Source organism: Falco rusticolus, chromosome 3 (genome assembly GCF_015220075.1).
Source record: "Falco rusticolus isolate bFalRus1 chromosome 3, bFalRus1.pri, whole genome shotgun sequence".
NCBI classification, from domain to species: Eukaryota; Metazoa; Chordata; class Aves; order Falconiformes; family Falconidae; genus Falco; species Falco rusticolus.
The window spans coordinates 65,649,910-65,677,125 of NC_051189.1; the positions used below are offsets into that span (position 1 = coordinate 65,649,910).

At 35.0% G+C, this 27,216-nt stretch overlaps 1 protein-coding gene across 7 annotated transcripts in view; it reads right to left on the reverse strand.

The window, feature by feature from the left end:
• Window positions 1–27,216, reverse strand: part of RTTN (rotatin) — an 89,871-nt gene that overhangs the window by 9,725 nt on the left and 52,930 nt on the right. For 5 of the 7 annotated variants that reach the window (XM_037380664.1, XM_037380665.1, XM_037380663.1 and 2 more), the window contains 11 exons: window positions 26,400–26,592; window positions 24,051–24,133; window positions 17,597–17,693; window positions 16,677–16,875; window positions 15,559–15,649; window positions 14,426–14,579; window positions 14,132–14,269; window positions 13,187–13,398; window positions 8,624–8,729; window positions 4,776–4,870; window positions 1,267–1,344 (listed from right to left, as the gene is read on the reverse strand). In XM_037380664.1, the coding sequence (XP_037236561.1) occupies window positions 1,267–1,344; window positions 4,776–4,870; window positions 8,624–8,729; window positions 13,187–13,398; window positions 14,132–14,269; window positions 14,426–14,579; window positions 15,559–15,649; window positions 16,677–16,875; window positions 17,597–17,693; window positions 24,051–24,133; window positions 26,400–26,592 (1,446 nt within the window). Of the gene's footprint in view, window positions 1–1,266; window positions 1,396–4,775; window positions 4,871–8,623; window positions 8,730–11,175; window positions 11,242–13,186; window positions 13,399–14,131; window positions 14,270–14,425; window positions 14,580–15,558; window positions 15,650–16,676; window positions 16,876–17,596; window positions 17,694–24,050; window positions 24,134–26,399; window positions 26,593–27,216 lie in introns of those variants that run through there. The other 2 variants (XM_037380666.1, XM_037380667.1) reach the window with 2 other exon arrangements.

The following is a 27,216-nucleotide window of genomic DNA, read 5'->3' on the forward strand; positions in this document are numbered from 1 at the left end:
AACCAGCACAAGTTTTAATTACTGAGACACATGCAAAAAAATTAAAGATTTATTCATTTCAATTGTGATTGTTCAAGAGCTCCCTATTCTAAGGTTTTATTCTACTCCAACTAAACTACTTACTGGAACTCAAAAAGCATGGAAATAGAAAGGTGCAGTTCTACAGAGCAAATGATAAAAAAACCTTGTTATCAATAACAACCTCCTTTCTCCTCCAAGCAACTGACTCTGCAGACCCCTGATCAAAATAAGAAAAATATACCACAATAAACCTATCTGAGATTATGACACAACCAAGTTATAGGGACCTTACAGATAACCAGATAGCCCATAATTTACATGGTGTTTTGTACACAAAAATGATGCTAAAACATGCCCTCAATAGGGGTATCTTCTGGTAGGTCTGTAAATCTAGTGGTTCCACCAATGCATTTGCACAAGTTGTATCAAAATGCCAAGATAAATTAAACTCTGAAAGAGAAAATGGAAATAAATATGTGAAAGATAGCAATACAAAAAAGGAAAAGTCGTGATCAGAAAGAAAGAATACAGGGGGGAAAAATGAAAAAAGTAATGTAGTATTTTCCCAATGCAAAAAACAGGTAGGCAGAAGAACTGAGGTAGAAAAAAAAATTCTTTTCTTTTTTTCTGTGCTTTTGAATGTGAAATGAAAAGAATAAATTTGAAACAAAACCCTGAGAAAGAAAAATTGTGCAAAAAAAATCAAGATGGAAACAAAATTGTGCCTTGCAGGATTAGCGTAATTTAACTTAGACAAAGAAAAGTAAATGGCAAATTACTATTTAGGGATTTGGGTCTTTTTTTGTTGGTGGGTTTTTTGGGTTTTTTTGTCTTTCAAAAAAAGAAAAGAAAAAAAAAGAGAGCAGAATAAACTACTTCCCAAGATATGAACTTCACCTCTTACGTGTCTTTCTTGTGGCCCTACACTTTTCTCTACATCCATTTTTTACATTATATGCTTTGAAAACTGGAATTATTGATTTAAGCAAAGGAGAAGTGGGTATAAAGTATGACAGTCATCTGAGACCTTTGGGAGATGATGTTTCAATAAGAACACCGAGTTCCTAATGCATGTCTGAAATATTCTTAGGAGGTGGGAATAATAATGAGATTTGAAGTATTTCTTGCCATTAATATCAAACTTAAAATTTAGCAAGCTTGAAAATAATTTCAAAGTAGAAAAAACCCACAATCTTCATTCACTAACTGAATGCGTTCATATTATTTCAGTATAAGAATACTTACTTTGCATTCTTCATTTTGAAAGAGGCAGTTTCTGAGGAGCTGCATAGAACACCTTAACTGCTTGATAAGGTTATCCTCCTATCCAGAGAAAAATATTTGAAGACCATCAACATAAGACCAGAATTAATTCTGTACAAGGAAGAAAGAGATTTCAAAGGAGAGGTGCAAATCTAAGGCATCAACATTTGGGTCACATCTCTTCAGCAGAGTTTCTTTCTGATTTCAGCTAGGATTCATCTCAGCTAGATTCAACCATGTATACTAAAGACACTTAAAAGAAGTTACTTGGAGTCATCCTCACCCCTCATAACCCCACAGATGCCATTTCTAGGGGCACTGATCTGGCCAAATACAGAGATCTGTAATGTAGAGCTCCATTTCTCTTACAACTAATGAAGAGTGGGTGAGAACACTATTTGCTCCTTCCATCCTACAGCAAACTTCTAAAAACAAGTCAAACAAATGACTCCCTAGAGGCACTTGTTTTTATTCCTTTGATAAAAACAAGGATAAACTAGCTTTTGTCTTGCAGATCTCTACATTTGGTCAGACCAATCCATCCTTGTATTCCTAGTGTCTTAGCTCCCCGTCCTTAATAATAAAATAGTCTCCAATCTGATACAAATATTACAAAGATAAATACAGACCTTTGGACAGTGAGGCACTATACTAAGATTCAAGTATACAAGTAAACAAAAGATCCATCTTCATGATAGTGCTGTGACACTAAAAGGCTAATGATGGCTGACCTAACTTCTATAAGGCTGACATACTAAACCACTTTTGAAAGATGATCAGATTCCAATAAGCTTGTTCACCACAGCAGACTATTCCTGTTTTATCAAGCATAAAGGAACTAAAATATAAAATAGGATTCACGCTTAAATCTCAGACAAGGGGAAGCAAAAATGCTCACTTATGTAACATATCACGTACAGTTGATGACATTTAGAGATGAAGTAAAAGTCTATCTAAAAAAAGTTAATGAAAGTCAGGTGCGGTAGATTAAAAGAAACATACAAGCCATCATTACAAATATGGTTTATGACTTGCTTGCCTCTTTTTTAGCTAAATAAAGTGCCAACTCTAAGATGTTCCTTCAAGAACTTACATATGTATTAATTTGCTTAATACAAATAGCACCAAATCCTATAAAATGCCACAAGCTACAACTTATATTTAATATGTTAACTTCTAGGAGGTCGAAAAAGTTATAGAGTGTGCTGATGGCACTGTTCGTATGTATTTATTTGTTTTAGCATATCTTGATTTTTACTAAGATCTTATTTTGAGGGGAGTTTTTGAAAGCTTGGTAACCTGTAAATACTCTTCATGCCCTTTGTTAGCATCACAGTAATTATTGTGAAAAAAAAGAAATATCAGGCAAAATATTTCAGTTGCCCTGAGAATGAAGCCAAGTCAAACACTTATTTCCCAGCAGTTAAAAGAAAGAGAAAAAGAAAAGAAGCTCCAACAACTTCACCTTGACAGCTGTGCCTCGGAAGTGGGATGAGGGGCAGTTTTGTGAACCATCAGCTAAATCTAACTATGAAAGCAATGTCTCAGTTTCTCTCACATGAAACTAGATTGCCGGTAGCTAGTTATGAACCACATAGAATGAACAGCCTGCTTACATATGATGTAGCAACTACCATCGCAGCTCAACAAGGAAATCTGCCAAAAATTCTTTTGCAATTCTCTTTCAAAGTACTCTTAATTAAACATAAACAAGTCTTCCTGAACTTTCTCAGAGGCTCCTTCAATTTTTTTCAAGTTTTAAATTCCCTCTACAGTTAGCAGAGGAGCAAATGTCCCCCAGAGCTTCCCCCTTCTCAACCCAAGAAATAAAGACCAAGCTGACTTGAACCTTACTGGACATACCCAGGGCAGGACACCTTTCACCCTCTACCCCTTGAAGAAGGGATAATAAATGTGTTTAGGAGATCAAAAAAAAATATCGTAGCCTTCAAACGTTGGGGTCAACCTCAAATTCTTTTAAGCACCCACTGCTATAAAACACAGTTCCATACTCTCACAAATCAAGGCTAATGTCTGTGCCAAAGCCTCAAAGAACTCAAACAATGCAGAAGTATCCTGCAGAAAGATGTTTTCTGCAATTTCTGCTTTACGCGGGAGCAGACAAGGTATAAAACTTGACAGCAAATATTATTTTCAGTATTTTAATAATTCTTTAGGTTAAAGTGGTAGAAAACAAGCAGAATGCAACAAAAACTCTTATTAAACTGTTGTATGATGGTGAGAATTAATCTATGTCTAGTTATGGTAAGGAAAAAAGTAAAAAAAAGAACAAAACCAAAACACCACACTGACAAGAAATTAAAGCCAGGGACAATTGAGTCTGATGACAAAAAAACAAGATGTCCAGACCAAGTACACAGGAGGACAGAAGATGAATCAGAAATGGAAGCCAGATCACGTGAGACAGTAAAGAATACAAAATAATGACATATGTGCAAGCAAACTGGAATTGGTTTTGAAGTGGGAGGGAGATTGACTAGTACAGGACTAAATAAAAACAAAGTGGCTAGCACTGGCTGAACGACACTGAGAAAGAAAATCTGAGAAACAGAAAAATTATTATAGTGGAAACAAGATGGGAAAAATTAGACTGATCGGATAGGACCATGAAGTCAAGGTTGAAAGTCCAACTATGTTTGAAAATAATATAGTACTCTTAGATACTGTTGTAGGCTAAATAAGTATCAGAACTTGTGAGCACTGACAGGTGACAAATGGATGAACATGTATGCGCGTGAATGTTTGAAACGAAACTTTTGAGCTCTCAGAAGTCCGCTAGTTGCTGTCTTCAACCAGAATGGGCTAGTTGCTAATTCTGATAACCTGGACTAAAAGTGGGAAGTCGTGAATCCTCCAATTAATGAAAAGACATGAGACGGAACCACAAATTCAGACGCTGCTCATGTGTTGTAATTTGTACATAAATTACTTAGATTAGGTAAACAGTATCTTAGAGTTCTGTAAAGAAAAGCCAGTGGTGAAAAGGAATCCTGAAAAGAAATGGGTTTCTGAAGGAAAGAAACAGGCCTAAAAAGAACGTGAAGATCCCGGCTGCTGGAACAATCCTGCAAGTGGAAGAAGATCCTGGAGACCAGAAAGATGCATGGAGACAAATGTCACACATCTGCAGGCTTTGGCTAGTAACACCCAAGACTGGTAACTGAGCAGCTGCAAAGCACAAACTGATATGATTTTCTGCCTGATCTTCTTGCACCAGCAGTTGTCTCCATGTTGGAAAAGGAAGCAGAGAAAAGGGTCAGAGAGTGAGTATGTGAGAGAATCACGTTGGTAAAAGCTCTAAAATAACTGAACCTCAAAGACGCCCCAGTATCCAGATCCACTACAAGTCGTTTACTGTCTCACCCCTGACCAATACCAATAGGACCCACCTCAACAAAAACAAAACCAACCAACCAAAAAAGAGCTGGGAAGTGCCTTATCATATCAGTCTTACTGTTTTTTATAGTTACCTTTTTTTTCTGTGCTTTCCCAGGCTTTAGGGAATCCAAATTCAGCTGTGCATGAACGTGCTTCATGTTTTCTATACAGCTGTCTATAAGATCAACTGAAAGACAAAAAATATTAAAATTTAGGCATTCATTCACAATCAAAATATTTTATGAAACATAAAATATCTTTCTTGCCATAATCTTGATTACATCTACCCTCCTGAACTGAGATTTAAGGATTCAGAAGTCAAATTCTGTGAGTTCATAATATATTTTTATCTTCTTGATATCAGGAAGTAACCGACAGTCTCCAGGATGGGAATGTGTCTAGTTGAATGATCTCAAGAAATAAGAATACATTTGAGTCCTCTTGCAACAGAGTCCTGTGAAAGGAATGCCCAAAGGAAGGACTGATAAGATGGAGAGGGGAAGATGATTTGGGAAAAAGAGGATAGCAATTCATAACTCTTCAGGATATCTTCAGTTATGCTGCCTAGAAGACTGAAGCTTCAAGGGCATGCCTTCAGGTTACCCAGCTCTTCACTAACAGCAGCAATTTGCTGCATCTGAGGTAAGACAAAATAGAGTAAATGTTCAGGTGACTCAAAATGCAAAATGTTGAGTTAGGCTCTTTCTCAGGATATAGAGTCTTTAATGCATGAAAGATCAGGGAGTGACTATATCAGTGGACAAGGGAAGAGCTATAGATGTGATTTATTTGGACTTCTGTAAGGCCTTTGACACAGGCCCCCAAAACATCTTTCTCTAAATCTGAGAGATACAGATTTGATGGGTGGACTGTTCAGTGGGTGAGGAATTGGTTGGATGGTCACATCCAGAGAGTAATGGTCAATGGTTCAATGTTCAGATGGAGACTGGTGACAAGTGGTGTCTCTCAGGGACCTGTATTGGCATCAATACTGTTTACTATCTTCACCAATGACATAGTGGGACTGAGTGCACCTTCAGCAAGTTTGCAGATGACACCAAGCTGAGTGGTACAGTTGACATCCCCAAGGGACAGGATGCCATCCAGAAGGATCAGGACAAGCTCAAGAAGTGGGCCCATGTGAACCTCATGAGGTTCAACAAGGCCAAGTGCAAGGTCTTGCACCAGGGTTGCGGTAGCATCAATACAGGCTGGAAGTGGAAGGGATTGAGAGCAGCCCTGAGGAGTAGGACTTGGGGTTATTGGTGGATGAAAAGGTGGACATAAGCTGACAATGTGCACTTGCAGCCCAGAAAGCCAGCCAGATCCTGGCGTGCACCAAAAGTAGTGTGGCCAGCAGGTAAAGAGAGGTGATTCTCCCCCTCTGCTCTGCCCTGGTGACACCCCACCTGGAGTACTGCACCCAGCTCTGGAGCCCTCAGAAAGACATGGACCTATTGGAGTGAATTCAGAGGAGGGCCACAGAAATTATGAGAGGGATGGAACACCTTTCCTACAAAAAAGGTCTGAGACAGTTGGGGTTCTTCAGCCTGGAGAAGAGAAGGCTCCAGGCAGGCCTTATTACAGCTTTACAATACTTAAAGGGGGCTTATAAGAAAGATGGGGACCAACTTTTTAGCAGGGCCTGTTGCAATAGGATAAGGGGTAATGGTTTTAAACTAAAAAAGGGTAGATTCAGACTAGGTTTAAGGAAGAAATTTTTTTACAATGAGAGTGGTAAGACACTGGCACAGGTTGCCCAGAGAGGTGGTAGATACCTCATCCCTGGAAACATTCAAGGTCAAGTTGGACAGGGCTCTCAGAAACCTGATCTAGTTGAAGATGTCCCTGCTCACTGCAGGGGGTGTTGGGGTGGATGAACTTTAAAGGTCTCTATTCTATGATCATAGGCTCATGGGATAATTCAGGTTGGAAGAGATGGCCTCCAGAGGTCATGAAGTCCAACCTCTTGCTCAAAGTCAAGTCAGCTATAAGATCAGGCAAAGCTTACCTGCAACCTTATCCAGTTTGGTCTTGAAAATCTTCAAAGACAGAGACTGCACAGTATGTCTAGCCACTGCTTGACTGCCTTCAAAGGGGCAACGGTTCTTTACAGCCAGTCTGACTCTCACATTTCAATTTATGTCTGTTCTCTTGCATACTCCTACACCACGCACTGCTGTGAAATACCCAGCTCTGTCTCCTTCAAAATCTCCCATGTACAAGAAGGCTGCTATTAGGTCCCCCCAAAACCTTATTTTCTCCAGGTTGAACGCAATCAGTTCCCTCAGCTTCTTCTCTAAGGACAAGTGGACACAACCACCTTGGTGGCCCTCTATTGAATTTGCTCCACTTTGTTGATGTCTTTCTTGTACTGGGCCAAAACTGGATGCATTATTCTAGATTTGGTCTAACAAGTTCTAAGTAGAAAAATAATCCTTCCCCTCCCAGTCTACTGGCAGTGTTCCCGTTGATACAGCCCAGCATGCTGTTACATTCAGTTTGCTGCCTACCAAGACCTCATCGTCCTTTTCAGCTCCCCAGTCAGCCTGTACTGCTGTAAAGGGTTGGTCTTTTTCAGGTGCAGGACTTAGCATTTGTATCTTGAAAAGTAGCCCTTAAGAGCTGAACGGGTGATATGAGAGCTACAGATATCTCCAGGACACTGATTTGAAGCCCAGAACTACTTCTCCTCTCCTTTTCTAAGATTCGTGTTGCATCATAGCAAGGGTGACGTGACAGCTGCTCTAGCACATAATGGATGCACTTCATACACTGGTAGTGCCTTCACAGGAAATCGGGTCTTAGATGATCTAGTGCAGGGGTCCTCAAACTACGGCCCGTGGGCTGGATACGGCCCCCCAGGGTCCTCAATCCAGCCCCTGGTATTTACAGAACACCCCCACCCGCCCCCCCCTCCGCCCCCACCAGGGGTTGTGGGGGGGAAACCAAGCAGCCGCAAATGACTGCCTGCCACTTCATCCACACGCCGGCCCCCTGTTTGAGGGCCCCTGATCTAATGGGTCATCAAAATAATGACCTGACTCAAGCAAGGGCTGAGTAGACCACCAATACACTGGGAAAGAGCAGAAATTAGGTATATAGCATAGGATTTAAAGTTTGGAGTTTTCTGACGCTATTGGAATCAGACATTGAGCAGACATGTCTAGGCTACCTATTTCAGTGTAGTTTTAAAGTAGGTTTAAAGGACTTTCAGTAGGCTTGAAGGACTGAACTAATCAACAGAGATGCAAGTAACAAGAAAGCAACCCAGACAAAGAGCACTTGTGCTGATCAGCAGGTATTAAATGCATGATACATGAAAAATGCAAATAAAGAAGTCTCCCCTGTGTTCCAGTGGGCACACAAAAAAAAGAAATATCGTTTATTAGAGGTTTAAAACTTTTGTTTTACTACTGTAAAGTAAAAACTTTAGGCATGAAAGATGTTGCACTGCAAGGGGAGAAGGTCCTACTTGAACTGTAAAATGGGAAAAAAGAAACAAAGAGGCATGGAAGAACAAAGCTGAGAGAAATAAGTCTCTTCTCGTCTAGGTACAGCCAGAACTGAGAACACAGGGAATACCTTCACCTACAAACCTGTATCAGCATAGTGCAAAACAAAAAATGGAAGATACTGCCAGTGCAAAATCTCCAGTTGTGAATAGATGAATATGCCACTATCAGTAAAAGTTCACAGGTCTCTTCTCACTCTCACACAGAGCTGTGATTTCACCACAAATTTTTAGACTGACTACAAAAGAGTATTTGATCTGTAGCCGAAAACTAATTATTCATAAACTTTCACTGTAAAAATCTGGAAAAAAATGTCACTGAAAATCAGGGTGGTTTTTTTTAACAAAAAAAAAATATTATTTAAAAAACAACATCTGCAATCATTTGATTCATAAATTATTTAACATACATTTTGAAATGCTCACCTTCCAAAGCACACTTCTGGGCATTTTTACTGACAGCTAACAGAGACAGCAGTGCATTTGTAGCAACTTCTTTCAGTGCATCCTGTGAAGATTTTCTTTCACAGACCTAAAAAAAAAAAAAAAATGCACATTCATTACCACAATGAAAAAATGACTCTATTAAAAGTTGCATTCCTATCTATAAATATGTTATACATAGTCTATATTTTCATTTGGATGATTTACCGCTATTTTCCTATCCAGCATTCTCCCTCTCTGAAGTGATTATTTTTTCTAAAATGTTAAAAAAATATATATTTTTTTTGCTTCTAAGTCCACTCCTTTTACTCTTTTCTTAACATTCTACTTTCCTAAAGCCTGGATTCACAGCCCTGGCATTCCAGACCTTTCCTAGTATTCAGGCTTGCTATTGCAGACAATTCACTGACATGCCTTTAGTGTAGTCTCACTTTCAATCAATACAATGATGAAGGATAGACATTAAACATCATGAAATTCTTCAGAATAAAACCACCATTGTCACAGGGATAACTTTAGGTACTCTTCCAATCAGAAAAAAATGGTAGTTTGTCCTATTTTCATGAGGCCTTTGAGAGCTTCACTGTATTTCTAATAACACAAATACAATCTCTGTGCTTTCAAAAGAATATTTTTTAGAGTCATATAACAAGACAGTTGAAAGACAAAGAGCTGTCTGTGCTTTATATACTAACCACTACATAATTTTGTCCATCTAGCAATTTTCCCTAAAATATCATACCAATACCAACATACAATGTAACGGAAAATGGTATGCACTGTAAACAAAAAAATATAGTAAAGTAAGATCTGTTGCTGGACCACAGCAGAAAGAAAAACGTATTTTAAAGTTTGTAATAAAAACAGCATCTGAAGAAAGACAGTACTTCAGACAGAAATCTCATCAGTACCTAGACATAGGACCTCACAGATTTTACACCTCTACATATATCACATGTATCATCTTTTATTTGCTTTAGTCCTCTAGCTAGTAATTGCCTAATAAAGTTTTCAAACTTTTAATATGCAATAAACTACCAATGTATGCTCTCGGTTTACCATTTATTGAAGTGTTCAGTGTAACCAGGACTGAAAAGATCAAGGGATGAAGACCAGTAAATTATTAACTTGAAGAACAAGAAAACCTCATTGATAAGGATGACTGACTCCAAATTAAAGCATGGGCTGTGTTCTGCATTTATAGGTAGCAAAAATAAAATTAAAAAAAAAAAAAAAAATCACATTTAGACTACAGCTGGGTTTATTACATCCCAAGTGAAATCTCAAAGCTATCAGCAACACAAGAATGTTCTAAGTAAATAGACTACTTTTCTGTACTAATAGGCGGTGGATTCTTTTTAAAAGAATTTAGAGGTTTGAGTAAAAATATAAAAAGCTTAAAGTTTAAAGCTGATGCTAATTTACACAAGTCAGGAAAAGACAGAATGCTGGGTTCCTTTAGTCCTGCATAACCTAATATGTAGATTTTGTGATTTATCCATTCAAAGGCTTCTGCTCTATTAAGTTGCCAGCTGTTTTAATTTTTTCTTAGTACTTAGGAGTATTTTAGTAATAAACCAAATATTTCCCTGTCAATCTCTTGGGTATTTTCCTTTAAGTAATATGTGGCTAATTAGAACTGATTAAATAATTAAGGTGAGTTGTCCTCTATTTGTAACTTTTAAAAAAGTTTTCATTTGATCTTACTATTTTCTAAATTTTATCTTTAAAACTAGCAAAATTTCATTCTTTCTGGAAGCATGCTCCTCTGTGTATTTTTTCCTTACTTTGCAATCACGAATTGCAGTTTATAGTAAAGAAGAAAATTTACGTCAATCATAGGAACACTTCAATAGTTAATAATTAATGGTTATTAACTACTAGTTGAATGGAAACAATAACTCTATGTAAATTTATAATGCCTTCTGCCAGTAGAATCTATAGTTTTAAACTACTAGTATTGAAGTATTAAAATGAGAATGGACACTCAATTCTTTTTTGAAATTATGATAATTAATAAATTTAAGATGTTCCAAAAATCCACAGCAGATTCATAGCACCTACTTTAAGTTAGGTGAAGGGGAGATTACAAACCCTTCTAGAACGCTAACTTTTATATCTAGGAAAAAAAGCTAGCGCCTGAATTTGAGACTATGTATGGATTATGGTTTCCTTCTTACTTTTACTTCTGATCTTGAAAACATATATACAGAGGTTAAAGTTTACGTACACAAAAGCACCAAAACCTTTCAAAATCAGCATGTGTGTTTACTAAATTGGTTGTATGCAATAATGCACACTAATTTAGGACGTGGTCTGCTAATACTCACAATTGCAGACCAGGACTTAAGTTAGCATTTGCCATTGCATATCAGCCTCTGTAGATTTTATGTAATTAGGATGATTAATGGAGATGACTGTTTGAAAATTCTCTCCCACAGCTTCTTCTATGTTAGTCAATTATTTGCTTGAGTGCTTCTCTTGAAGAAGGATCATATTTAAATATTTTGGGTTGGGTTGGTTTTTTTTTTATTTTTAGTAGCTTACTTTACGTCTTATGGGCTCCTCTTTCAACTGCCTCTCAATGACCATCATGGAGACTGAAGAAAAAAAAAAAATACATGTACTTTGCTCTAAAAAAACCTAAAGCTGCTTCTTTCCTAATTCTATCATCCTTTTTTGGAGATTGTAGCAACTATATCTCTTTCATGTATTATAAAACCCTAGACAATGTTGGTTATCTTTTGAGCAGTTTTATGAACAAAATGCAATGTCCAGCTAGAGCTCTGAACAGTTCAAGAGCAAGTTAACAGCTGCTACCTCTTATAATACTCAAACTATGTCATACTGCCTGATACACATTCATTGGCCTGGCTGTGGCCTGGCTGCAGTTAATTCTTAATTGTATAGATGACTTCTGCTGTCACCATAAGAATCATCACTTTTTCCTGGCAAAGATTGGTAATGAGCTATGTACACTTGTATGAAAATAGAAGAATGTGACTTAGAACACAACACATCTTTGACATACTTCCATGCATTCACATATTTTGTGCCAGAGCCAAGGAGTTCAGTTTTAGGTACATACATAAGCACTAAATACAAAAACGTTAACAGGATATTTAGCAAATTATGGGATTTCAATGAATTGCCCGTGTTTTGCTGTGAGTCTCTGAAAATCATGTCCTCACAGGAAATTTCTATGCACTGAAAGTATCTGAAATTAGCAGCCAAAGAGAGGGGGAATTCTAGTGACTGGCCAATACAGTGGCACCAAGAAGGGTCCTCTTAAGAGGTTTCTCCTACCCAAAAGACACCAGGTTCTCAGTGGACAGAATACTATGCTGCAGAAATGCTATAGAGCCACAATGGTGTAACAGCAGCAGTAAAGAAGAACAGGTTATGTGACAGATGTTAGCTAGATCAGGACAAGGCTTGGTAGGAGTGAGGTTATTCGACAAGAATTCAGCAGCCATAGGAAAAGAAGAGATAAAGCGATACTAAGCATCATTTTGGGCACACCACCCAATATGCACCAATACTATTAAAAATAATAATAATTACAAGACACTGACTCCAGAACATCAGAAATCATAAGCTACATTATGTTATACTAAAAGTGTCTTTCAGACAAACACTACACTTCTAATCATGGATCACTATTACTATTACAGTGAATAACTGCATATAATTTAAAGAACAATGAGTATTTAGCTAAAAATTATGAGTATATAGATAAAATAACCAATTTGAGAGGGGAAATAAATTAGAAACAAATGTCACAATTTTTCTTATTATTAAGTAATCGAAGATATTTTAACATTTTAAATAAGTAAAGGATGTAAATATAAGGGACATAAAAGAATCATTTAGGACAATATATTAAGGAATAAATAAGAATAACGAGATTACATTATGCAAGACGGAACATTCAGAATAAGTATCTAGAAAAAAAAAAAATCTTGTCACCAATAAATATTATGTCAGTCAACAAGTTCCTAAAAGAATTAGTGAAAATACCTGGCCAACTTAAAACTGTCTTGGAAAATGCAATAATATATGCACCTTAAGCGCAACAACACTGATTTTACACTATCAGGAAATGAACTAGAAGGATTAATTATTCATCTTGGTTCACAAATTTTATAAAGGCAGCTGTTAAAAGCAACTGTCATTTACAATATGGATAGCTATGTCTTGAAGCTTAAAAATCTCATTACATGTTTGGAAATGCAGGGGAAAAAAAGCTTATCAGTATTTAGCCAAGCATATTATATTGAAGTACCATCTTCTCTACGTAAGTTTCTATACCATCCTGTTGCACCATTATTGCCTCCCAAGGCACTTCCTAGAAGTTGCTGCTTTGCAATTGATGCAGCTTATTACATGAATTTCAAAAGTGATTGTAACATATGTCTCAAATTAAAGATGTCTTGGGTCATAACTAGAAACAATTGATTTTTCATTAGGTAACTATATTTCTTTTTAACAAAATATAAAAATGCAAAAATATATCCTGCAATCACATCATCAAATTCTAAATACCTGAATAATCAATGCAGTAAGTTGAGTTACTGATGCCTGACATCCTTCTGCATGATCTAGAAGAAAGCTAATAGTTGGATTCTGACATGTATTGTGTTTATCTTGGAGCTGTCTTCTTCCTTCCTCATTCAAAAGGACAGAAAGGAACTGTAAACTAGCCATATACAAAGCAGGATATGCGGCTGACAGACGAATACAATCACAAATGGTATCTGAAAGGTTAAACAGGAAAATAGAAATTTTTATGTTTCATTCTGAATAAACCTTAAGTGCTTTGGAACTCAAGAAGACTTATCAAAGAAAGCATGTGAGCCAAGAAGCAGTTATACCTATGCACTGCACAAGGAGATCTAAAAATTCTATGCATTTGATAAGTCTTTAAAAATCTAAGAAATAAAAGTTTGAGTTTTATAGGTTTGGATGAATTAGTTGCTCTGCATTAATTTGAACATAAAACAAAAAAACAATTTCCATTTGCTAAATCACTCATTTGTCTGACAATTTTCTGAACTCTCCTTGCTTTATTCAACAGGTTACATTATAATACTAACAGTACCAACCAGCTGCTCTATGTACAATTGGATTTGGATTTACTGGATAACTTAACATACGCTTGGATGAAATCACAAACTTCAATGGACTATCCTCATCTTCACTACTGAAGCATGTCAGAGAATCTTGGTGACCCAGAGCCCTAACTATCCAAGTCACTAACGAAGGAGTAATTAAAAAACAAACCAACCCCTCTAAAAAATTTCTGCATTCCTAGGTCTCTTATCTTCCCTCAAAACTTTGCTTTCCTTTTATGTAAGATTTAAAAAAGAAAAAGAATGAAAGGAACTCACAGGTCCCATATTTGATTAAGTGTTACAACTAGAACTGCTAACTCATAAAAATTTATTTAATTAGTTGCTAGCTCAAAACCTATCCAGGAAAAGTTATTACCAATTATTGCTGTACAATGAATTGCAAGGGCTGCTGTCACAGATGGAAAAGATATTTGGCCACTCTTCCACAATAATGTAGCAAGAAGGTTGAAAAAGTCTACCCATGTTTCATGAAGTACAGATGTTAACTCAGTATCTGCAAAGACAATATAGAAAAAAAAAAATCAAACCATTTACACATGTGCACAAACCTGGATAGCTAAGCCTGACAGTAACTCAATTTAAATTAAGGTGATACATAAATGAAGACCTGTCTCTGTCTGGCTACACTGGAAACAAAATATTTCATTACCTAACCCATTTTTGGAGCGAATGGTGAGAATTGTGAAGGTATTTCCCAAAAGAGGTTTCAACAGCTCATCCTGGATTACAAGTTGAGAGTTCACCAATAAACATGATTTCAGAAGCCTGGACACAGACGACAAGTATTGAAGCAGTAATAACACCTGTTAAATATTTTTAAGACGATAAGAAATAAAGCCATATATTCGCACCTTCCACATTTTTTCACATTCCTTCAACTGATGCATAAAATTTTGTATTAACATACACACTTAAAAGAAATAATAGGATATAAATTAAAAATGGTTCTCCTCATTTTTACCATAGAAGATGAAACAGAATTCGTAGTCTGGAAACACATGTGTGAAATCAATTTTCTAGTGACAAAGAATAAAACTCCTTGTGAGAAAGGTATGACTTTCATTATATGTACAGCACCATAGCCTCTGGAAGCTCACCAAGAAAAAAATTAAAATGGTGATTAATATTCACAAATATACATGTATTCCCTGAAAAAAGAAACTCAATTTGAAGCTTTAGGAAAAGCAATTATTCCTGACATATTTATTTATTGTCACAAGATTTCTGCTGAAACACATTTTCTTAATCACCTGGGTACCTTTCTTCAAAGTACATCTGAATGCAGAGAAGCACAAGCTTTAAAATGGTGCTGTGCCATAAACACAGTACAGAAGTAGTTCCATTGGCAGTAACCCTATATGATTTACACACATAAAAACTAGTTGAGAACTATGTAAGTTTCTGCAGAATTGGAGACAAAGCAAAGTAGCCAGGTTTGTTGCACAAAATAAATATGCAACGTGTCAATAACTCTATCTGGCTTGTATTTCAATACTATACAAATCCTATTATATTATTTCTGTAACTGCTAAACTCAGTTTGTATTTTTAAAACAAAATTGATTTTCAGCTTGATGGTTCCAGGTATAGTTCTAACACAGAAATTAATTGTTCTGTGTTGAATATAACAAGGTTTATTTTCTCTTAAACCTTGTCAGAAGCACAGATTCACATGAGTGTAGCCTACAACAGTGTATCTATACTATGTTAATAAATATAGCTTATGCAAATTAATTAATTTCATAATTTGAAACAATTAGAAAGTAACAAATGCTTCTCTAACCTGAGCTTTTACATATTCTGTATGACATGGATGACCCAATGGAGCTTTCAGTTCCAAGATACATCTCTCAACCAGATTAGCACTTACAAGACTAAAATAGAATAAAGTTGATTAGAAATATATACTTAAATAATTAAACATTCTACTAACTTAACTTTCCATAGAAAAGAACATTTTCAATAAAGAGTAAAAAAAATTATGAAGCACTTTTTTATAACAGTGAGGTTTAGCAGTAAGTCTAGTGCAATGGCAATTATAGTAGCAGGAAGTTATTTCAAGTAGTTAGACTAACATTAAATTCCAATGGCTGTTACTGCACTGGTAAAAACTGCTTCTGCGTATTTGATTGCTTATTTTTTTCCTGTAGAAGAATAAACAGCTTTTTAATAATAGTATTCAAACAAGGGCAGGTGTGGGTGTTTTTTTTCATTAACTGCAGTATGAAGAGCAACTACAAAAACTCTTGAAAGCCTTAAAATAAACTGAACTAATTTTCATGCTTCACTTCAGAACTTCCAAACACTTTCTATAGATGAAAGAATTTGTAATAGTGCAAGTGGAAATGTGGAATACAATTTGAAGACTATTTTGAAGTGGTTCCTTCTTTAAAAAAGAAATAAAACACTAGGGTCTATTGTCCAATACTTTCCTAAACCTGGCAAGCCCTTGGTTCATCCTCAAAAGATTGCACACAATTCAAAGAAGTACATCATTACATGAACTGAAAATATCTGCAGTTCTGAATACTTGACTAATATACTGTTCTACTAAGGGAAAGAAAAAAAAATTCAAAACATTACCCCTCCAAAAAGGATGACTAAATGGCCATCTACAACAAAACCCTAAAACATTATCAAAGCAACACAGTAGTCCTGTAGAAGACAGACAGAATAAATGGAATCCACAATATGACTGTCTTTTTGGGGAGGGGGTGTGTAGTAATCTGAATTATTTTCTTTTGTCGATTGTATTTTTTTAAAAGGTATCTTTGAACACTTCAGAAGCAAGAAGCGGTCAATATATTTAACAGTTTCGGTGAGAAACACTGGTAGATATTTCAAACATTACACCTCTATTGTTAGACCTCGTTTGTAGTTCAGCAGTTATTGATCTCATACCTGGTAAGAGCTGGTAACAACTGCACTTGCTGAAGAGCAATTCCAGTATCTTTTGGTGTGACAACCAGCAGATTGTGCAGAAGGGTGCAAACAGCTGACAAAAGGGCAGGTGTAATTACAGCATGCTGTTTAGGCAGAGCAGCAGACATGGGAGAATCATGTTGACTTGGACATTCTGTTGTGGTTGTATCACTTTGACCTAGAATACGTTTAATAAAAAATAAAACCCACAAAAGATGAAAGTAGTTAAAGCTTCTTTACAATAGAACAAATCACTTTTTATTTTTCTTCAAATATCCAAGTTCCCTCTATATTTAAAACAGTATATTCCAGAACAAGACAAAAAACCAAGCAACCACAAAATCACATACAGGAAAAGTGTTATTTAAAATAGTTTTGAAATACAATGATCCTTCCACAAGGCACTAATAATTGTTAAAATTACATAGTAAATTTGGAAAGATACAAATTTTCACTTCTTTACGTAACAGGAAAATATTTTATATTTGTAAATAGTACCCTTTACATGCATTATTTTATATATTTTTTTACATATCTACATTATCTTTCTGCTTTTAAACCTATACATCTCTGTGTGTGTGCACACGCATGTCTGTATGTGACAGCTTCATCAAAATTTATTATTTTCAAAGGATGACTGGACGCCAGGAATAGAACCTAAGTCTTGAGTTACATTTCAAGCAGTATCAAGCATTTTTACTTATTTCTTTCAAATACATATCAACTTATTTCATTTTAAAGAAAGTGTTTCATGTTTGTCTTCTGAAACACTGCTAGAAGCATCAACAGTGACTGTTACAGCAATACACAAGCTTTATTTGCATGTACAAATACTGGAATATAGGCAGGCTAATACATCATATCCATCATTATGTACACAAACTCAAAGTTTAACTTACCTTGTGCCATAAGCCGATCAACTACAGTTTCAGGAATAAAACTGGTTGAATTTGTTGCCTGAAGCTCAGTAACACTCCCCAGAGATGCAGACAGAATCTAGGCAGCCATAAAAAGGAAACTAATTGATTCCAGCCTCCATAGAGCCGACTTCTATTTATATATTGCTTAGGAAGGAACAACCCACCAAAACCAACAAACCCAAAAAAACAAGAAAGATGTAAAAATTATTGTTCAAAACCAATTTGATTAAATTTTGTTCACTGTATGTGTGTAAATATACATATATTTTATAAACATCCAATAACTGAAACTATTGAAAGATCTGCAATATGAACAGCCTGAAACATTTCAGTTAAAAATGTCTCCAATGCCCATGCTACTGGAAATTCCTCCTCTTCATCCCTCTTCTTCATCCATATAATTGACTAAATCTACTTTTGGACAAAGATAGAAAGGCATTACTGAAGCATTTAAACTCAAATTTTTCATGGGCTATTTGCTCTGCTGAGAACATCAGCACTTGCCCATTTGTAGCACGATGCGCTCAGATAAAAATATCACAAGCACATTAGTCATCAGCCAAAGTTGACTTCCCAGCGTCTTTCTGACTTAAACTTAGTCCTTAGTACTTCCCTTAAACTTCGTCCTGTGATCCATATATGTATTCATTTCATAGTGAAGGTACATTTACATGACAGTAGATAGTCTTACTGTCATACTACCATGTTCCTGCTATCAGTTCTACATTATCTATTATTAATTTGGCATGCTTTGGAAAGTTCTTGATGCTCTTGCTACTGTGTTTAAAACTACAAGCTTGAGATCAGAAGACCTAGAGTCTCCAGCTTAATAATATGCTTTTGTGACATGACAATACTTGTGACCTGTTTCAGAGTTTGGGAGGTAAGTATCTCCCATGTCAGGACACTTTTTCACTTCTGTTTTGTTTTCTAGCTGGACAACTCAAATCAGATAAATTTTCTTCAAGACTGTCACTATACAGTGTAAAGAATACAGAACATTGGTGAATCCAATGAAATCCCAACACAGTCACAGCCTGAAGGATGTTATTAGATTTTTCCTCACAGTGAGCTTTCTAAGGGAGACTGAAATATTCCAAAGGTTTTCTTTTTAAAGTTTTATTAGAATATCAGTTGGAATATTTTTTTACCTAAGAAAGTGTCAAAAGTGGCTTAATTGACAAAAAGGGTGGAGGGAAGAAAATCACAGATTACTCCCCTCCTTGCTATTGTATCCTTGCAGTAAGGTCACTGCTTTTCAGGTTTGGCTTTGATTTACTTAGCAGCATTTTGACTTACAGGAACTCTCTACTTAAGTCTTTTCTTGTCTCCTAAAAGGTTTAAGCCCACCTCCCACCCCCATCACTTCCAAATATTGTTAGGCTTCTATCATCAGATCTTTACTTGAGACCACAGTCCCTGCATGAGCTAAAGGTTGCCACCTCTGTGCTGTAACTCCTTTCTAACCCCTGTTTTCCTCTGGCATCCCAGTATTGTCCATCATACAGTCTTGAACCTTTCTCCTCAAGCGTGCTCATTGCTCCTCAAAAATCCAGAAGATTATTGTAACACAGAAAACAAGCCACAGTAAAATTTAGGGTGCATCTCTGAAACCCAGGATTCACATATAGCTTGGGTCACAAACACTAGGACATGCTTGGCTAAATAATTTTCTTGTTAGCAAAACACAATACCAAATTGTACTGACCAACTGAAATTCAAATTTTGTTTAGATTATACAAATAAAAAGATATTTGCCAATTGAATAAATTATGTAAAGGTTCATGCTTGCTGATTTAAATTATTATTAAAATCCATTATTTATATTAAATCAATCCATCTTGACACATGGTAAATTTTGCATTTATTCAGCACTATCTTTCGATTCCAACCATTCTAATAAGTGACAAAACCATAAAATTATAAACCCAAAATGTAACTTCTGACAGTCCATATGGTTCTTCTGCAACAAGTAAAGCTCTAAAAGGAATTATTACTATGCTGAGTCATCTTAAAGATATTACCAGAATTATACAAGCTTTCACATATTAGTAAGCAGTATTGTCTACATTGCACAATAATAGTTTCTCCATCTTTTATAATTGTCTAAACACTTTGGGCAAAGAAATAAAAACAAGTTCTTAAGTATGTTAAAAAATAAATAACCAATAAAAGCTTTATCTGGTTAGAAAGATATCAGCTTCCTGCACTGATGGAACATTTATTGGCAGTTGCTTCACAGTGGGACGTGGGCTCAAACCAGAAAATTTCTATCTTAACAGAAAACATAGTAACACAATGAAGTTGTTTCTACAATGTTCTGCCTTACAGGAAAAAAAAAAAAATATTACCACTTTTATAAATCACCTTTGATAAGGAGTCTAGGACATTGTATCTAGTAAAGAATATTTACTACTGCCAACATATTCTTTCTGGGAGCAATGAAGCATTCTGTTTAACAACAGACTTTGGAAGAGGGTTTTATTGGGGAAAAGAAAGGTTTGTTTGGGGGGAGATGATGACTGCAGATTAGAACTAACATAAAAGAATACTAAAAATTGTCCGAGTGGAAACACAGGAGAAATGTAAGGGGTTTGGTCTCTACCAACTAGATATGAATAAAAGGTCTTTTCTTAACTTCTAGTATAAAAATCCCTCTGGCATTGCTTTAATAGGCTTGCAGTGATTAATTCTATTCAGTTCTCTTTTCAAAGATTTAAATCACTTAACTGTATAGCACTTTGGTAACCATGGTTCCAGAAAATAAAGCACACACTTTTATAAAATAGCAAGAAGATTTCATAGGAAAGAATGGCCAGGACTTAAAACTATCCCAGAAACGTTTGTAGATCTTTAACTTGCACCATCTTTAGCTCAAGTCTAAAGAACTGCTCATTTTGCTAAGCTGTCCTGGGCACAGAACAGCCCTAGTGTATTTATGCACTGTGAAGGAAGTTGGTATCTCCATGCTGCTTGGTATTCTCAATCGTACATACTAAACACAAAACAAACATGTTAAAATAAGAGTAAGGATTTGTCCTCTGAAATGACAACATAAGATATTGTTTAAATTATGAATTCTATAAAAGACAAAGCTTTTTAATCTTCTCAGAATTGGACTTTTTTCAGTATCCACATTCCAGTTTACAGAAAAATAAAGATAAATTTGACAAAAAACTGCAATCTGCTGAGATCTTAAAGACACTAAATACAGTGCATATGAGTTAACAGAGTACAGACAATCCAGCTATGCTGCTGTCTTTTGCATGACCTTGAATCATTGATTTCAGCCCCACATTGCTATTCTTCGTAAAATGGACAAAATTGTATTTATGGCCTCTGCAAGACCTCTGACAGACTATTTTATAAAATTAAGTTTTAAAAAAAGAACAATTTCTGCCATTAATATACTTGCTTTATAATTTTCTCAATTTTACTTCCTTCAAATTTGGGGAAAAATTTTGGGATGGGGAAAACAGATGAAGCCAAGTAGTAATTTAGATATTACTTTCACTAAAGGTCATAGAAACCCTGTATGAAATCAGCCTTTGATAGCAGATAGCTCAAAGTATTGATTACATGAAATATGAAAACATAGAAAACCAATAGTGCCTTTTCCTTTTTGTCAGAACTTTTTTTCAAATATATATATATATAGAAATCCAGCAAACCTTTTCACAGGGGAAAAAAAAAAACCCACAAAAATCAGTAAAAGCACATCACTTTTGCTTCTGCAAAGATCTTCAGTATATGGCTTACTGAAGAAAAAAGCAGCTTCAGCTTCCTAGACCGATATTCATGAAGTGAATGCATATGGACATATTTAAAAGAGCTTTTTAATTTGTTGGAGTTTTTTTTAACTTTATTTAAACATTAGAGAAGAGCTTCTGACAGAAACAGTTCTACTTGGTTTGATAGCTGGTAAATCTAAATTATTTCTGGCTTTTGTCAACAAATCTGTACCATACACAAAAAAAAAAAATAAAAATATCCCTTCAGTAAGACCAGCAGTCGGCCTCCCTTCTGTGATGGGGAAAGCATGCCATCTAGTGGGCTTGAAATAACTGCATCTTCCTGGTACCATCAATACATAAAATTTAGAGATAAACCTCTATAAAGTCTTGGTAATGACTTCATAGATTTCTTTTACTTATATATCAAAATGGAAAGCTTTGGGCCAAACTTTAGGATCATAAAATTGCAAATGCCTGATTTCAGGACAAGTTGGAATTTTATTTTCAAACTCTACTAGATGGACTTTAATAGTGATTAACTGCCCTCTGAAATACAGTTTGCATTAAGCCTCAGTTCCCTTCATCTACCTTTCTTCTCCTAGTTAACACTGGCATCAGGACATCAGACCTGTACATCTTGCCTTCCAGCTTGGAAACTTACTCTCTGCCATGTCAGCACTGGTATTTTTTTAAAGGTAGGAAACCTGGTTAATAAAAACGAGAGTTTAACACTGCTAAAAAGGTCCATGAAGGACAAACAGAAATAAAATTAACTTCTATAAATGAGAATCGAAGTCTGTGTAAAATCTTCATGTGTATCAGGGGAAGATGAAAACAGAAAAACCCTAAACTGGAATAAAATTCTTACATTAGATACAAGAGCATACCCTTAAGAAATATGAAGTCTACAACATCTGGAAGACTGATACAAATTGAGTGTATCTTAGTATTACACTGTGCTTTCCATTTTAAATAATTAGTTGTCCGTTTGCTAAAAGGAATCATAGAGTTATGCCTTTATAATAAACTATGACACTACTCTACACTTATAAATAAAAATACATTAATTTGATCTAATAGATTCCAAATTAGTTTGTCCTTTTTTTAAGCTACTGAAGCTGAAGCAATTTCATGTAATGAACTCAGGCACAATTTTAAGTAGATAAGAAACTCAACCCTGATAAGAATTACTGAAATTTAACTTTTCTCTGAAGTAACATGATCAAAATGATTAAATTTGTTCAACTCTTATTCCTATAAGAAAGTGGCACTCAATTTTTTCAGTAAAAACAATTGGGAAACAATGGCATTTAAACAACCTGAGATTCTTATGTAAACGTTTTTTTAAGCAGTATCATGTTAGCATCTACTTCCTGATTTACATGCACTTTAATTTTAGTTTCAAATATTCAGATTTCAATACTTGTGTTTAAAATAGCTCTAAAGTTTCTTGGTGGGTTGTTTTTTTTTAATCAATGAAAATCAAATTCATTAATAAAATCTCTGAAAAAAAGAAATTTTAGCTTAAAACTAGAGTATACTTTCTCCTCAATTATTAAAAACATGCCACATAGCAGTAACAGTTCTATATTTATAATATAGAACCAAAACAGTAAGGAAAAAATTTCATTGTGAAATATTTTGAGACAAAATTTCAGTACTGGGTTTTCTATGTTTTTTATCACAATCCACAACAAAACTGGGCATAACATTTTTAGTCAATTAAAAAAAATAGTATCTTGTGCTTTATCAGTCCTTGTCATATCAGTACACCTGTTTAACAGAAAATAAACTTCTCAGCTATGATATTATGGCTTCCATATTACATTAGATGGTTAGTCATAAATCAAAATCTTTTAAAGAAAATATAAAATTATTAAAATGGATTTTTATGCAACATAGGAATTATGCTTCAGTTTTTGAAAATACATGATTCTTATCAGGCAACTAATGTCATAAAAGCTTCCTCCACAGCCTGATGTGATACTGCATATCTACTCTGGAACTGTAGGAATGTATTTGAATTTCTTTTCCTTTGCATTTGCCGTCTTGAAAGACAGCACATGTTTACAGCCTTTCATTGCAGTAATCATCCTAGCCAGAAACAAAATTTTCAAGCAGCCACCTGCTTTCTTGTATTTTCCATGTCTATTTTGGGTCTTCCAAACACTTGTGCCACTTTTATATTCTATAAAAGCATTTTCAGAATCTAGAGTTATTATGACACAGAGTATAATTTTAACCCAATGTACTTATGTGGCTTTGATTGATTCAGTTCTGTAGTTTTGTAGTATAAATATAGGTTCACTCTGAAAGGACATTTTTGATAAAAGCAGCAGAAATGACAGCTATAGGTGGATAAGACGGCAATTTGTTAATAAATCCAACTACGAAGTAAACTCTAGAGACTATGTCATACTGTGAAAAGATACAGAATTCAGCACTGCCTCATGCATTTAGCTAGTCAAGGTAAGCTATTTTATTTACTTCTGCTCGGGTAAATAACCATACACGTTTTCTTCAGGATATTAAAGCCACTTCAGAGTAAATTTCAATTTAGTTGCAGCTTTTTAATTTTCAGTTTAATTTCATTTTTGTTTTGTTGGGTTTTTTTCAGCATTTGTAAAACTGCTAATTTTCTTCAAAGCATTTCATGAATAACTGTATATTTAAGATAAATATATTACTCTGCAAGTTACCATAGTTTCAGATGTTGACTGAGAATGTGAAGAATGGCTTTGACTGGATGGACCCTGCCCAAGATTAAAAGAATCATCAAAATCTGTAGGAAAAAAAAGAATAAAAATCAAAAATGAACAAAAAAAGTTCTCTTTTGCGTTACTACAAGACCAGCAGAGAGCATAACAAGCTTTTCAAAGGATTGTTTCAGTGAAACAGAAAAGTAGCCAGCCACAGTTATCCTTCTGAAAATCTCAGAATATAACCCTTCACACATCATACTTATGAAGTCTTACTCAGCAAATCCCTTGAATAAACAGAAACTGAATAAAATATAATTTTCAGCACAACATTAAATAAGTCTGGGAAGAGCTACACTTAGCTCAAACTGCAGTTGCATAGCCTTTAGTCAGTCATTTGAAATAGTTCAGATTGAGTTTTATTTAAAATGCAATAGTACAAAAGTATTGAAGATACTGGGGTCTCACAACACAAATATAATAGATATCCTCGACTTCAAAAAACTTCAAATTCACATTTTAGGAGAGGCAGTTTCAAGAGAACCCATATTCATAAATATCATGAAGGCAGAACTGCTTTGTGAATCTGTTTCAGAAGAAAAAAGGCCAAGAATTTAATAGCACAAACCTGTAAATAGGTTTTGAGGCTTTCATTTGTTTAGAAGAATAAAGCACTACATAGAATAAAGCACTACATTTCATGGATTCTGAGTGTCTGTATGTGTATGTATGGGACTTCTATACATACATATCTTAGATAATTACTAAACCAAGCTAACTAATTTTATTTTTAATATAACTTTACAGATGAGGGTTTTTATATTCCTGAAAAAATGAGGAAAATACACTGGGGGAAAAATTACAAAAATGGTTTCACGAAGATAAACTAAAGCAAGATCTTCTATTAAGAGATTACAAGGGACCTATTAAAAAGCAGAAACAGGTCATCATAGATAAACAACACAATCCTGAACATATGAATGAAAGACTTAAGTCTTTCAAGCACTATAGTTTTAGAGATGGAGCAAACACTATCCTGTGTTCCATTTTTTAAATAAACAAAAAATTTGTTTCTTATTCTTGAAATATGATAGATTATTCTTCCCCTTTATTTCAAAGCTCCTGGAAAACCACTTTTTTTGGATTTGCTTTTCAATGACCTGATAAAATCTGTCTCAACTGCTCACTGAAAAGTTCTACAATCCTGGCGTTCAGTGGCTCTTAGATATGATATTGCATCAGCTAACAAGACTATCAAGCAGCACAAATAAGAGGGCCATGGCAGGAGTGAAATGTGTTGGGCTGAAAAAAATTACACTTAGAGATAAATAAAGCAGCCATAGAAGGAATTGAAGACTTTTATGGCTGGAATTTTGTATACTGCTGAGGTACTTCACTGGTCTCTGAGTGAGTTAACCAAGAATATTTCTTTCCCTTGTGTCTGACAAAGTCATAACTTGGTAGGGGAAATAACACTCCTCTTCTGTTCGTGTTTCTGTAACCTAAGTTTAACAGAAGCAGACCTACAAGAACTGTTTAAATCTGTAGCCTTGGAAGATGGAAATACAGGAACAGGCACACAAAAAAGAAGGAAACCAAAAAGAATAAACTTACTCATTTTCACTCCTTTGTTCAGTTTTTACCAACTGAGCTCTCTGAAGAATTTCCTAGCTTTCTAAATTTAAGATCATAATATGTATTTGGAAAAGAATGTGGGTTCCCACAATGCATTCCAGTAAGACTTACGAATATTATTCAGAAAACAATTAGTCAATGAAAAAAGTCAGATCTAAGATACTCTAAGGGTGTATGGGTTGAAAAAAAATAAAGCTATCTCTGTATTAAATTTGATCAGCCTATGAACCAAATCATATCTGAATGTCTTAGAATGCAGATAAAACTTCAGTATGAGTAGGAGTGGACTCCAATATACATATTTGAGGTTGAACACATCAAGAAACAGAAGCTGGAGTCTTGAAACAGTCCATACATGTCTTTTTCCTAAACTTTCATTGTACTGGTCTGTCATAAAGTCATAATTGTGAACAGTATTTTACCCCCAGCATTTTGCAAGAAAGCATACTGCATAACCAGTTACACCTTTTACATTTGTAACTTTTTAAATATATAAATAACAGCTCAGAACTTTTTCTGAGATATGTTACACTAGTGGCTTACCTACTTAAATCCTCAGAGCAGTATTTTGACTTAATGGCATATTTAAGTGCATGGTTTATATATTAATTTTCAGTTCTGTTTGCAGTAAGAACTATTTGAGGTAAGTTACTCAAAACTGTAAGTTATTTAACTAAGTTTAAAGTACTACAGGATTACATTAACATCACTCACCAGTTATACCACCTTTTTGTATGATGAGGTTGTCTTCCTTGGAAGAATTCAAATCAAACGTATAGCATCCTAGGTAACAATGTTTCACCATCTGATTTACATGTTCATAGAATCTGCAGTGATACAAAAGGGCCTTAAGTGCAGGTTTTCCTGTCTGAGAGAGGCCAGATTCTTCATCATGTACACAGGGACCCTGAAGACATGAAATTCACAAACATAATTTCTTAGAAGGAATGTTATACATAAACTGTTAATAAAAAAAAAAAAAGTCTAATATTGTGTGTGTGTGTATACATAGCTGGTTTACAGGCTATAACTAATAGATCCCAAAAATCAAATGTAGATTTTGTTAAGGCTGAGCTAAAATCATAATATTTTTTAAAAGCTGTAACGATTTAGCAAAATTGAAGTAGTTATTTAACCCCTGAGAAATTTGTTAATAGCTAAGTACAAAGGCATGGAAAGCTATAAATGGATGGTTTTGATACAGCAAATGCGTCAGAGGACTTAGCAATTTTAATTTCTCATTTAATTCTACTTATACATATCAACTCATGCAAAAGATTTCTTTCTAAAAAGAGCATACTTGCGCTAAGAGAACATTAAATACCCTGAAAAGGTCATCCTATTCTAAAGTATACTGCCATTACACTACAGTAGCCATGTCAATCTACCATGATAAAAGATTTATTTAGAAAACAAGACATAAAAAGAAAGAAATTCTTCTTCAAGAACTGTTTTCAGTCATTTCTTTTTAAATACTGACTTCAGGGAAAACTTTCTAGAGCAGTGGATTTACACCTGAAAAGAAAGACTT